The sequence below is a fragment of the Pipistrellus kuhlii genome, unplaced genomic scaffold (genome assembly GCF_014108245.1).
Source record: "Pipistrellus kuhlii isolate mPipKuh1 unplaced genomic scaffold, mPipKuh1.p scaffold_m20_p_1, whole genome shotgun sequence".
NCBI classification, from domain to species: Eukaryota; Metazoa; Chordata; class Mammalia; order Chiroptera; family Vespertilionidae; genus Pipistrellus; species Pipistrellus kuhlii.
Window position 1 is genome coordinate 30,245,022 of NW_023425404.1, and position 13,631 is coordinate 30,258,652.

Here is a 13,631-nt window from a genome sequence, read left to right on the forward strand (position 1 = left end):
CCTTTGCAATTCCTACTACCTGGACCTGAAACACCTCCTCCCACACTGGCACCGCTGGCCCCTTTCTGCCCATCAATCAAGTCTCTTCTCAAATATAAGCTTATCAGAGTGGTCATCCACCCTCACCTATTCCCTCACTAAGCTTATCTTCTTTCATTAAAAATTCATTTTTATTGATTTCAGAGCAGAAGGGAGAGAGAGGAACATCAATGATGAGAGAGAATCATTGATCGGCTGCCTTCTGCATACTGCCTATTGGGGTTTGAGCCTGTTACCTGGGCATGTGCTCTTGATTGGAATCAAACCTGGAACCCTTCAGTCCGAAGGCTGATGCTCTATCCACTGAGCCAACCCATCTAGGGCTGGGCTTATTTTCTTTATTACACTTACCATTACCTGAATTTATCTTGTCTGGATGACTGATCAGAACATCAGATCCATGAATAAGGGACAGTGTGGATTTTGTTCTCTTCTGTGTCCCCAGTTCCTAGGACAATGTTTGTTCTATATATACCAGGCACTAAAATATTCATCAGATGATTTAGCAATGCACTCATGTACAGGAATCTATTTCTCATGATAAATGAACATGTTTGTAGTATGGTGGGTGAAATAGAATCAAACCAAGTGGGAAACAGGACAACTGTATTATAATAAATAAACTTTATTTACGTATTCCACACAATTTAAGAAAACCATACATTGGAAGAATATCTCTGAGCTTGGAAATGGATCTTTGTCTTTTCATTCATATGGATTGTTGATTAGAAAATCAGAGGCTAGCGTTCAACAGTTATGTCATAATATGTTTTATAGGGTTGATAGATGTTTCATGTATGAAGGGCATCATGGCTAAAACAAATTTGGAACACAGTAGATCCAAATGAAGTGCTTCTCCATCGTACCTGGCAATACCATTCTACTCCACTGCCTTCCTCAGAACCTCTCACATGAGCAGGATTCCACAGAAAACACTTTGAAAATTAACAATGGCAAACTCATTTCTTGAACAAAGATGGATCATAACTCTCTAAAAATTGAGCAATGGAAAATAGAGCTCTATAATGAATAAAGGGGAGATACAATTGACTAAATGGCCTCATTCAAACTTATTGACGTTTTATCACAACTATAATGTCTGATATGTTTTAGAGTTATGATCTTTAGCAGGGGGAGGGGGAAGAGGGACATCCCATTGGGATTGTACCCACCCCTACCTAATCCCTTTTGAGACAGGGTCAAGGTGAACAGTTGACACCCATGGGAGTTTGGCACATCTCTACAGTGTACTGAGACATTAAATTTTTTTGAGAACTACATTAAAAAGCATCTTCCCAGTGAGGTCTTCAACTGACTCACTGCCAACCTTTCTAACTTTCTGGAATGACTTAGGCAAAACTATCAAACTTAATACTGATAATTCATATATTTGAATTCATTTTCACTACACATTAGAAGCTTCCAAATCAGTGTACTACAAATTGGTATAAAATTTTAATTTGTAATACTGTCCAAAAACATTCAATGGGACTAAATTTACCAAAGTTATAAAACCATTACAAAACACTTGATCGTATTTTGTTGATTTAACATTTCATTTTTATCATTAAGCATCACAAAAGTAACATAACCAAAGACTAAATCATCTAAAAGCTCTTCATATTAATCATCCAGTGTTTTCCAACTATTTCTAAGCTAAAGAACACGATTTTACTGTGATAAACAGAATTTGAAAGCCTTCATGTCTTGGGCATTACTAAAATAGGGTATTTAAATGTTCCTTTTTTTTCCACTATAAAATTGAAGTTGCAGTAAGATGAAATGGAAGCCCATTTGCCCTGCTAGAATAAAATGTCTCTAATGATTTCAGATTGTTGCTAAAAAACAAATTTTGTCATGTAGTTTGCAATTAATGTACCAAAAATTTACCAGCCCATATAATTTTATCAGTCTGTTTCTCCAGAGGAAGCAAACAGATAATTAAACTAATGAAATCATATTTCCTGACCACTCTCATCCAATATCAATTGTTACTTGTCCTCAAGAGGATTACCTGGGCCAGTAAAACACAAAGGCAGTATTCTAAGACAGAAGGTGTTCCTGAGTCAGCAAAGAGAATTCTGCATTGTCGACAGCCCCTTAAGTCATTAGCAAGTGCAGATCAGGGGGTGATAGGCCTGTGTTAACAATTGCTTCGTGTCAGCATTTCCGTAAGTCTGAAAATACCACAAAATGTTGAACTTTAATTAGTAATGCAACAGATGAGAAAATGCTCAGTGTTTTAGGACTGTGCAGAGTAGAAAGCTGGGAACACATCCTCAGGTGGTGAGTTGCTGAAAATTACATCAATGGAAACAAAGCTGATAAGCCCAGTGGCTTTTGGAATTCCTGACACCAGCATTTCTTCAAGTTTGGCCCGTGGCCCCTCTGCATTAGAATTCCAGTGCAGATCCCCTCTCCAAAACCTACATTTTACACCGGTAAACCAGAATCTCCTGGTCTCCCTGGGAATCTGCATTGGCCACAAGCTCACCATATGTTTTAGGTTCTCAGGAAAGCTTGAAAAAATCGCATATGACCATGCCTTTGGCAAGGTTAAGCATCCTCTGCACATAAACACTAAAATTTGCAGAGTATTTGAAATGCTGAAGCAACAGCAAATGCATGACACCCCTAAATACAGTGCTGCCATTGATTTAAAATGTGACAATGAACCCAACCAGCAGGGATTAACTTGGCCATGTTTTACCGGTGCTGCATAATACTTTGCAGAATCAAACTGGCAACAAGAAAACAGAGCAAAACAGGACATATGGCATGCAGCCATAGGCTGTGAACTTTTAAGAAAATCCTAATCCACATTCCCACATCCAATTCCACTGACATGGAATTTGCATTTTGAAGCAGAATGGACTTGAAGAAAAAAGAGGGCGCTCTTTCTATTCATTCCTTTCATTAGGTGGGAAAAGAAAGAAGAGCCCTCATGAAACCTGTCCCCAGGACTCCCACAGACCCAAGTTCCTCTTTCTGAGGCACCCTCCTCCCCCTACCTTCATGGCTTATATTCCTCCCACTGTGGGGGCTCTTGGGGATTGGAGAGGCATTTGCTACATGAAACTCACCAAGTTCCATTTTAAAAGAGTAAATACTGCTTAAACAGAATCACAAAACTCATTTTAAATAAATTTAACTTAATTAAATATTAATTTGCCTGAATAAGGACTTGCTTGAACCCATGTCCCCCTTTAAAACCACACATACAGAATCAGTGCACAGCTAGAGAAATTTCCCCAGTTAAATATCTTGTTGATATGAACCCATTCAAAAATGCCAAGACGCCAATCATTATGAATATCTTAGACCACTGTAAGCCACTAACCATGCCACTGGCTTATGGTGGTTAGGATGTTGTAGCTTAATGTTGACATCTGGCACAAAAAAGCTTAGGGTCTGAATCATGTTTCTTTTTTATGTAATTCTGGCTCAGGCATCCGATACAGAGCAGATGAGAAATAAATTATGTTGATGAGGCTGAAGATGAGGCACAGAAGTATGGCTCCTGCCATCTGAGGGAAAGACAGGGCCCTGGCGTTGGCCACGAGCCATTCCTTCCTCAGAGTCTTGTCCAGAAGTATGGCTTCCATCTGCATGTGCGTAGCCAGGATCACACACACGTGGAACAGCTGGTGACTGTGACCTACAGCAAGTATACAAAAGGCCATCAAGATCAGCAATAAAAAAGGAATGACATGCTGAGTGAAAGAAGTCAGACACAGGGACACATATTGTATGACTGCATTCATGTTACTTGTCCAAAAAAGGCAAATCTATAGAAACAAAGTGTAGATTAGTGGTTGCCCTGGGCAGGAGGTGGGAGTGGGGATGAATAGTATATGGGCATGAGGGATCTTACTGGGATGATAATATCCTAAACCTCATTTATAGTGATAGTTGTGCAAATTGGTAAATTTACTAAAAGTAGCATAAAGTTGTACCCTTGAAATAAGGGAATTATGCTATATGCAAAACGTACTTCAATAAATTAATATTTAAAATGTAATGTAAGGTCCTAGCCAGATTGGGTCAGTGGATAGAGCATCAACCTGCAGACTGAAAGGTCCTGGGTTCATTTCCAGGCAAGGGCACATGCTGATATTGCTCAATCCCCAGTAGAGGGGCCTTCAGGAGGCAGCCTAAAAATGATTCTCATCATTGATGTTTCTATCCTCTCTCCCTTACTCTCTGAAATAAAATGTAAAGTGAGAAAAAGAAAAAGGCCATCAGAGTAAACCAAATTCACCAATCTAGGTTTTCACATGAAAAGGCATCATGTTCTGCCAGAGGTCATCTCTTTTTCTCTTTTTAAAATATATTTTTATTGATTTCAGAGAAAGGAAGAGAGAGGGGTGGGGGAGAGAAACATCAGTGATGAGATGTTTCTCCCCCCCTGCATGTCTGCCTCCTGCATGTCGCCTACTGGGGATCGAGCCTACAACCCAGGCGTGTGCCCTGACTGGGAATTGAACTGTGACCTCCTGGTATGAGGTCACACTGAGCCACACCAGCTGGGCTTGAGGTAATCTCTTACGATCCAGTGCTGATGAGCTCAGATTCCAACTTCAGTGCCAGAGGTGAAGCCAGCCAAAGTCTCTGTTGGCCATTTATAAGGTGGTCCACTTCCTATTGCTGGTCAATCCCAGACATGACCAGGAGTTCTTCCTCCCCATGACCTGCAGGACCCCAGCTCACCAGAATGCATCCACATGTGGGGAGCAGGGCAGGGGTGCTCAGTAGAGTGGGTAAGGACATTCACATTTTTTGGTTGGTGAGAAAAGGAGTCCATTGCCCAGGGCTGGGTCCTGCTTTGGGGGACAACTTTCAGAAACCAAAAGTAAGATGAGAAGACCACATGTGTCATGGCTGATGTGTCTCCTCTTCCAAATTCATATGTTGCATTCTTAAGCCCAGTACCTCAGAATGGGGTCATATTTGGAGATGGGGTCTTTTAGAGACAATGAAGTTAAGCTGAAGTCACCGGGGTGGCCCCAGTATAATCGGTGTCCTTATATGAGACGAGGAGAATAGGACGTGGACATGCACACACACAGAGGGAAGACCACATGACAGGAGACTGAAAGATGGCAGCCCCTCGGAAGATGGTGTGTTTCAAGGTACCGCTCCTGCCTCACTCCGTTATACTAATGGGCTGTGTACAGTTCCCAAAATCTGTGGGCGATGTGCTCAACAACAGAGGCTCAAACCTGTCTCCATGAGGACAGGACATAAAAAGACGCAAGAGCCCTGTACATATGTAGAATGTGGCTACAGCAGGAAGAGTGGTTTCAGCAATCCCACCAGACGGGAACAGGAAGGAGCTTCCTGTGGGCAAACGCTAACCAAGCCTGCCCAGCCCTTCCCACTCGGGCGGTTAGATAGGGGGTACCATACCCAGCAGAGATTTAATGATCTGTCATTAACTGCTGTCTGGCAAATTTCCCCCCCATAGGCGTGTCTTTCTGCTCTGAACGGGACAGAGATGAAAAAATTAAATATTATTAAAGAAGCCAGGGAGTTGACAAAATAAGGGCCAGGGCTATTTTTCCTGCAGCGCCCAGACTTCATGAACAATTCCCTCTACTTCATCCAGCTGGGGCTGGGAAGTGAATGTGGTTGGTGGGTTCCCGAAGGCAGGTACCCCCTGGCCCTTTGGTCTCCCTCCTTTTTTGAAATCTGCCCTTTAAGCATTTTTTTTTGCTTGTAATTCCTCTTGCACCATGGTCGGCAAACTCTAATTAGTCAACAGAGCCAAATATCAACAGTACAACGATTGAAATTTCTTTTGAGAGCCAAATTTTTTAAACTTAAACTAGGTAGGTAGGTATGTTGTTATTAGCTTAATTAGGGTACTCCTAAGCTGGGGCCAAAGAGCTGCATGTGACTTGCAAACCACAGTTTGCCGACCACGGCTCTATCAGGGCAGAATAAGGAGATGAAACTCTAATGAGAACGAACAAAGTAAATCTGGCCATGTGACATAGATGGTAAGAGATGGAAAATTATAGATAAAATGCGCTTGGCAACAAACGGGTTCCTCTCACCACAGGGAGACAAGGATGACCCCTTGGTCCCCATAACAGCTTATCTGAGGAGCTGTCCTCCCAGCACACAACAGCCTCGCCAGAAGTGATCAGGGGCCTCCAGCCAGTCCCAGAGCCAGGGTGGGGGTGGCCTTCTGCAGTGCCTGCCCACTTCTACCAGCACGTGTAAACCCGTGGCTCCGACACCTCCTGGCCACGACACTTCTCTAACTTTAGTGAGCTCAGGCTCACCTAGAGAATCACACAGCCTCCGAGTGAATTCTGAGCCCCCCCCCCCCAAGTTTCTGGTGTAGTGCCCGAGAATCTGCATGTTCCCAGGTGATGCTGAGACCGTTGGTCTGGGCACCAAACCTAAGAGCCGTCCCTCTACCCTGTCTCTGGTCCCATCGCACCCAGCTGAACAAGACAAAGGCAGACACATTCCCCTCCTGGGCTCAGCCCTGCTCAGCATCTGGTCCCTCGGAGCCATGTGCACCCAGTCTTCCTTCGTCCTCTCCAAGGATGCCCTCAGTGGCCATTTAATAGTGGGATTTCGTGTTCTGGGTGATACTAGGACTACCCTGGCCCCAGACCCCATAGGAATGCATTAGAATCTTAGACCCACCTGCTCTCCCATCCTCCCTGGCCATTCACTGGCTACGTATGTACATCCTGGCTCCTGTTAACTCACCGTTTCACACACCTCGGCCAGCACCTGGAGAACTTCCTGAGAGGTGCTTCTCTCCCCGCCCTGGCCTCCCCGCTCCGGCTGCATCACAGGAGTCAGGTATGGAGCCCTCCCCGGCTGGAGGGCAGGGGCAGGAGAGCCACCGCACGCACACTCACCGATGTAGTCGAAGCATCCTGGGGCCAGGCGCTCCGGCAGGTGCGCGGAGTATAAGAAAGTGGCCAGGAGAGTCATGGCCACGTGCTTCTGGTGGTACAAGGTAACCTCGTTCTGTGGACTCTCCCCTGGGAACAGGAATACCTGCAGGGATTTAAAAGAAACATCAGTTTCTGAGAGGAGGCCCTTCTCCCGGTCATCGCCTGCAGACATCTGGGCGCACACGTGGGGACTTGGGCCAGGGCCCTCACCTCCTCGGGCTGCGGCTGGGAAAGGGACCGCTTAGGGGCTGTGTGAGCGGAATTCCTATTCTGAGAGGGCTCAGCTGAGACCCAAGGTGATTGTATCTTAATCCCCCAAATGTTTATGCGAGCCATGAGGGTTATTTAACTCAGAAAAAGAAAAAGAAAAAGAAAAAAGGTAGTTAGGAAAGGAAAAGAAAAACCCTATTAGATACATTTCTGCTCTTTTTCCCGGACGGAGGTAACATGTAAGCCTAGTAAAAAGTGATCATTCCACACTCGAACTCATTTCTCACAGCACGTCCTCTGAACTGATGCTCCTTATTAAGACTTAAAGGCCTAGTAACCCCTCGAAGGCCTTCTGAGTCATCAAAAAGTATTCATGACGGCCACGATACTGTTTCAGAGTTAAGAGCAGTTTCTGTTATTGTTCTGAATAAAGACAGCAGCCACCACCTTCAGAGGGCTCGAGGCCAGGCTTTTGCATCATTCCACGGGCACCACAACAACTGCCGTAGGCAGACTCTACTTCGCTGTTTTGCAGGTGAGGAAGCTGGGCTGGAGGATGACTTGCAAACCACTAGTTAGAAGTGGTCTGGATCCAGGCAGGCTGATCCCAGAATCCGTGCACCCGTCAATGTCACCATGTAGGTTAGACCTCCCATCCCCCTGCCCACTGCCACAGTGTGCCAGAAGCACACAGAACCTGTGCTGCGTATGATTTGGTGGCATGTGGAAGTGGGGTGGTCCCTCTGCTCTAATTTCATGTGTGTGATCTGTGACCCCAACGAAGGAGTGGGAGAATGGGTTGCACCCCTAATTCTAGGTCTCCCAACAGGCCCACAGAGGCCAAGCACAGAGCACGTGGTCAGTGCTCCGGCTGGGGGAGCCAGCTCGGCCCCTCCCCTTTGCTCCCTAGCCCTGCCACCTCGTTGGCAGGCATCAGACCCCAGCTGGCACTGGGCGGGGCATGCCACTCACTGGGCGCTGACCATGTGCCAGGCATTACTGAGCATGGCAGGTCTTTTTTTTTAATTTTTATTCCCTCTAACCCCCTGTGAAGGAGGGGACGCTAGTCCCAGGCCCAGGTGAGGAAACCGAAGCTCAGAGAGGTGTGTCTAAGCCACACAGCCCGTGAGCAGCGGGACTGGGACTTGAACTCAGGCCCGCCTGTTTTGAGAGTTGCATGGACTTCCTTCCTGTCTTTCTTCTTACACCCTCTTCTTTCTTGTTCTCCATCTAATTCCTCTCTCTCAGACCTTCATTCATACTTTTCCCATCACCTCCTGATAATACATTAACTGATGATAATACACACTGAGTGGCCAGATTATTATGATCTCTGAATGCATAGTAATCTGGCCACTCAGTGTATAATAATGCTTTTTTTGGACTTCTGCCACCATTTCATGTAATCCTCCCACAGCCTGATGAAAGGAGGTGTTATTACCATGCCCATTTAAAGATGAGAAATCAAGGCACAGAGATGATAGATAACTTGTCCAAAGGCTCCCAGTGAGTAAATATTTGAGATCTGCCTTAGAGCCTGCTCTCCCGGTCACGCCACTAAACCCCACGCTGCTTCCCCTGCCCAGCCCTGGGGACTGCTGCTAAGCCCAGTGAGCACATTTTCTGTGTCATGCTGCTCCCAACTCTGTGCTGCGAGTGCCAGTAAGGAAGCACCCGGTCCCCACTCCTGGGTGTCCTGTGGTGCCAGTGTGCTCTGACCCCCAGGGGCTCAGGGAACAGCTGACTTCCTAGTGGTGCCAACAGCCAGAGGCAGCGGGCGGGGCCCTTACCCGGTAGAAGATGGGGAGAGAGTCCCAGGTGTAGGGATAAGCAAATGCGAGGACACGGAGCATCTTACAGAGGCCGGGCTTGTGGAGCTCCAGAAACCTAAATGAGGGAAGAAAGGAAATTAAAGGGTGTCAGTAAATTACACACACACACACACACACACACTCAAAATACCCAAGGGTAAGACATCAATGGTGGTGGTAGAGGGGACAAGCACGTTGCATAACTTCCTCCAGCAGCTTCTCTGCCAGCTTCCTCCCCTTCCCGCCTCCCCCTTTCCCCTGGACCTCAGAAGTGAGGAGACCTCCGGGGAATCCATCTCCTGGCATCTGAGAAGCTACGGTATCCAGGCGGAACCAGGGGGTGTGCTCAGAAGCCCTGCAAGCTCCAGGTTATCTGACCGCCAGAGGGCCTTTTGGAGGAGCAGTGGCTGCCCGGACGGAGACGGGTGGGGGTGGTGGGGGCGTCTGCGGTGGCCCAGGCCCCGGGGGAGCAGGTCTGTGGAGGCCGAGCTGCCTCGCTGGTCAGAGCCTCCCTGGTGATTACCGAGCAGAAGCCCGTGTGTTTGCTCTGATGGACTTCTGGAACATGCACCAGCACACACAGGATTCTCCTGGCACGGGGACACTGTGGACGTGGCCTTCCTCGTACTCCTTCTCCTATCCCCACGCGCCTCCAGTCCAAGGACAAGTGGAATCAACATGAACCCCAGTGGTGCTGATGGTCACCACAGGCAGGTCCCCCGAGATGAAGTGACAGGGGAGGGGCAGCAGCAGAGGGTGTGGGGCAGAGACAGGACAGGTGGCAGAGGACAGGGGCGGGGCCGGGAGAATGCCCACTAACATGCAGCCCTAAACTGAGGCTCAGGTAGAGGAAGGCTCCCGAGCCTGGGGTAGGTGAGGGACAGGCAGCCGCCCCAACCTGCAGTGTGTTGTGGGGGGCTGGGTCCCCCCTCGATGGCTACAGGGCTCACGGGGCGGCTGCTCTGAAGGACAGTGGAGGCTCTCGGGCCCTCTCAGCCTTCCCCGTGGTTCTGCCCCTCATCATGCTCTCTGGAGGCTGTGGGGCCTGTGTCCCACCACCACACCTCACATCTGCTCCCCAGACTCCTTATCCCAGCCCACAAGCCTGCAACTTCTCCCCCAAACTCGGTCTGCTGCTCCCCCAGCCCAGGCCTATTTTCCCTGGTCATGCCCGCTATGAGCTAGTGCAGGCACCTGTCTGGAAACCCTATATCCTCAGGCGGGGACACGGCAGAGACCCCCACCTTTGCCTCCTGTGTGGTGGGCAACCTTCCCAAGGACGAGCTGAGTCTGCTCAGGGCTGGGTCCCCCACACCCAGCTCGGAAGCTGGGCGGAACACACAGCCCTCAGGGCTGAGCCTGAGGTACGAAGCAGCCCAATGGCCCCGGAGAAGCCCCGCAGCCTCCAGAGACTAGCTCCAGCCCCACTCAAGTCCGCCAGCACGCCTCTCCTTTTCTGACCCTGCGCGTAGCTCAGAGACGCACCTGGCAGGCCTGGGGCAGAGAAGAAACAGAAGCTCCAGGAGAAAGGGGAGGGGAAATGGGACCTCGGAAACAAGGACCCCAGGCTTGGCATAAACCACCCCCGCCCCCCGGGACAGGGGAGGCAGCGCAGTGCCACGATCTCGATCTCGCAGGCAGTGTCTGACCTGGACAGCCTGGCTCAGACCCTGCCTCTGCCCCTCAGGACCGTGTGAGCCTGCAGGTCACGTACGCTTTGTGTGTCTCAGAATCCTCACGTTAACACGGAGACAGCAACCTGCCCCCTCACAGGCTTGCAAATGTCTGATGAATATTTAACTCACAGAGTAACACTCACTAAGTGGTAGCTTTACCACAAAATGTGTGAGGGGACCCGTTCTCTCCCCCTCCCCAATCTGTAGCCATGTTGCACCAGGAAATAGGAGTGGGAGGGAACCGGCAGGTGCTGGGTGATAGGTCTAAGGTCAGGTGACTAATAAGAGGCAAAACTAGGATTTAAATCCACGGCTGTCTGGCTTCCATTGCACACCCCCACCCTCCAGCAGGCTGAGAAGGCCTCAGACCACCAGTCAGCCTTTGTCTGTCCTTACCTGGGCCCCTGGGCCCCAGGAACCAGGGCCGGTCTCAACAGCCTCGGCCCCTCCTGGCACGGCCAGCCGACCCCAGCAAGCCTGCTCCCTCCTCCCCCACGCACTGCCACCACCTGTCACCTCCGGGCTCAGGGAGGCTCCCTGTGGAAACGCCCTCTTTCTGTGGCCACTTACACAGGAAGAAAGCCGGCTCTGGCTGGCTGGCGAGGGCCATCCCCCAAAGCATGGATTTCCTGCGACTCGAGACAACATTTCGCCCAGCCCGACAAAGTGCTTTCCCAGGGGCAAACGGATCAGCCTCTCCGACAGCAAAGCTGAGTCTATAGAGGGGAAAAGGGAGAAAAAGCAGAACAGAAGAGAGACAGCAACAGAGAATAAAAGGCAGAAAAAAGGCCAGCAGCGACCGAGAGGGGCCTTCCACTCCCAAGGTGCAATTCCAGGCCAGGCCATAAGGTGTCGCCACCGCCAGAGGTTTTGAGAGGGAAGGGCTGGAGCCACCCAACCCCGTGAAGCACCCCACACCTAAAACCCGCCGTGGTAGAGCAGTCCCTGCACTCCAGGATTGAAGGGCCCATTTACAGGGAGTCAGGCCTCCTCTGCCTAGAACCATGTTGACAGGAAACGCCAGATTTCAGGAGAAGCCTCCATCAGGAAGAGGGTCGGTGCAATACTTATCTATTTAAAAACCTGATCAATCTTTCTGCAATAGAGCTGGGAGGATTTGCCAGCGAATTCCTGAATTAGCAGGCCTTTGGAGCCGTCATTCTAATGCCAAGTGGGTGTGTGTGTGTGTGTGTGTGTGTGTGTGTGTGTGAGTGTGTGTGTGTGTGTGTGTGAGTGTGTGTGTGGTTATGGCTGTTTTGTTGTTGCCTGGGTGACATTGCAGGGAGGTGGACATTTCCGTGTGCTGGCAGCACTTTGTCATCTGACCAAGTCCTCTGACCTCCAATGCACGCAGAAGCCACTGCCTGCGGAACCTCTGGTCTCCAGCTCTGACCCCCAAACCCGCTACCAGGAGTCCACACTGCGGACCCGCGGCAGCTCACTTCCCACCGGGGGTGACAGCCAGCGCCTTTCTGTCCCTACAGCATTGACAGTAAAGCAAGTATTTGTCAAAAACAAACAAACAAAAAACCAACGGCTGGTGGCTTGGGATGGAGAAACAAAAAAGTCCCTACAGTGACCTGTGATGCACAGCAAACACTGTAACTCCACTCCTAAGGGAGTGGTGCCTCCTGGGCCGTGGGTGGTCGGCGGCCATGAGCAGGGTCTCCGTCATTCCACCCGCTGGGGAATCGCAGAGAGGCCTCGCAGTCCCTCCCGTCCCCTCTCCAATGGTACAGAACAAAACGGCAGCTTTCTGCAACATGTTCATCTGAACTCAATTCCATGACACTAAGGACCGCATCTCCAGCCGGGAGCCCACGGCCCTGTGTGCATGTGCGGGCTTCCCCTTCAGGCGGGCACCGGAACGGAGGGAATGCCATGGGGACCGTGATGTTCTGGGAAGCACGTGCACAGGCGAGGAGCTTTCAATGAGGCTCATGGTCCCCTGCGGTGCTCAGGGAGGGAGAAGGTGGTCTTTCAGCTCCTGGCCATACCTTGGGCTGAGGGGCCAGGAGGGAGAGGCAGGAGAGAATCTTGGAAAAGAAAGTGGCCCCTCACCAGTTTGGCTCAATGGATAGAGCGTCAGCCTGTGGACTGAGGGGTCCTGGGTTCGATTCTGGTCAAAGGGCACATGCCCGGATTGTGGGCTCGATCCCCACTGTAAGGCGTTCAGGAGGCAGCTGGTCAATGACACTCTCTCATCACTGATGTTTCTATCTCTCTCTCCATCTCCCTTCCTCTCTCTGAAATCAACAAAAATATATATTAAAAAGAAAGAAAGTAAGAAAGTGGCAGTGAGGAATGCCCGAACCAGAAAGCCCATCTTCCAGAGACCCTTGGTTATGATGTGGACACTGAATCCCAGAGGGGGCAGTGAGGGCCACACGGCGAGTCTCTGAGACCGGGAGATGGCCCTGCCCTCCCCTCCTCCTGCTCCTCCTGCAGTTAATCGGCCAGAGTCGCTCCTGCCCACATCACCTTTCTCACTCCCCAGACACTGACAACCGGGAAGACAGGGAATGGAAACAAAGAGGAGAGACCTCGTAAGATCAGAGAAGCCACTGACGTGGAAAGGAAGGACAAGGTGAGGAGGAAAAGGAAGGGCCCTCACTTCGGACACCCCACTGTATGTCTGGCTCAGAGAGGGTGGCATTTGCCCTTTTCTCCCCTCGGTTCCGGTACAGCCACCCGCTAGTGGTGTTAACACACCTGGACGCGCCCCCCGCCCCGCCCCCCCCCCCCCCCCCCCCCCCGGGCCTGGAAGCTAAGCCCAGGGAACTGTCTCCCTGGGAATGTGACCGAGCACAGGGCAGTCCCCAGTCAGATACACGAGGCATTCAAATCCCCAGCCAGCTTAGGGCCCCTCTCTAGGTGCTCTCTCCCTGCCAGCCACATGGGCTCAGGGACCCTCCCTGCTGCCTCCAAGGCAGCCCCATCCTCTCCGGTCCCAGCCTTGTCCAGGCTGTCTG

At 50.2% G+C, this 13,631-nt stretch overlaps 1 protein-coding gene across 2 annotated transcripts in view; it reads right to left on the bottom strand.

Annotated features, from left to right (window-relative positions):
- Nucleotides 1-644: 644 nt before the first annotated feature.
- PAQR5 (progestin and adipoQ receptor family member 5) overlaps nt 645-13,631 on the bottom strand; it is a 70,161-nt gene continuing 57,174 nt past the window's right edge. Inside the window, exons 6-8 of one of the 2 annotated variants that reach the window (XM_036437623.2) lie at nt 8,963-9,059; nt 6,929-7,065; nt 645-3,702 (exon numbers count right to left, since the gene is read on the bottom strand). In XM_036437623.2, coding sequence (XP_036293516.1) covers nt 3,456-3,702; nt 6,929-7,065; nt 8,963-9,059 — 481 coding nt within the window. In that variant the 3' untranslated portion in view covers nt 645-3,455. Of the gene's footprint in view, nt 3,703-6,923; nt 7,066-8,962; nt 9,060-13,631 lie in introns of both variants that reach the window. The other variant, XM_036437609.2, reaches the window with a different exon arrangement.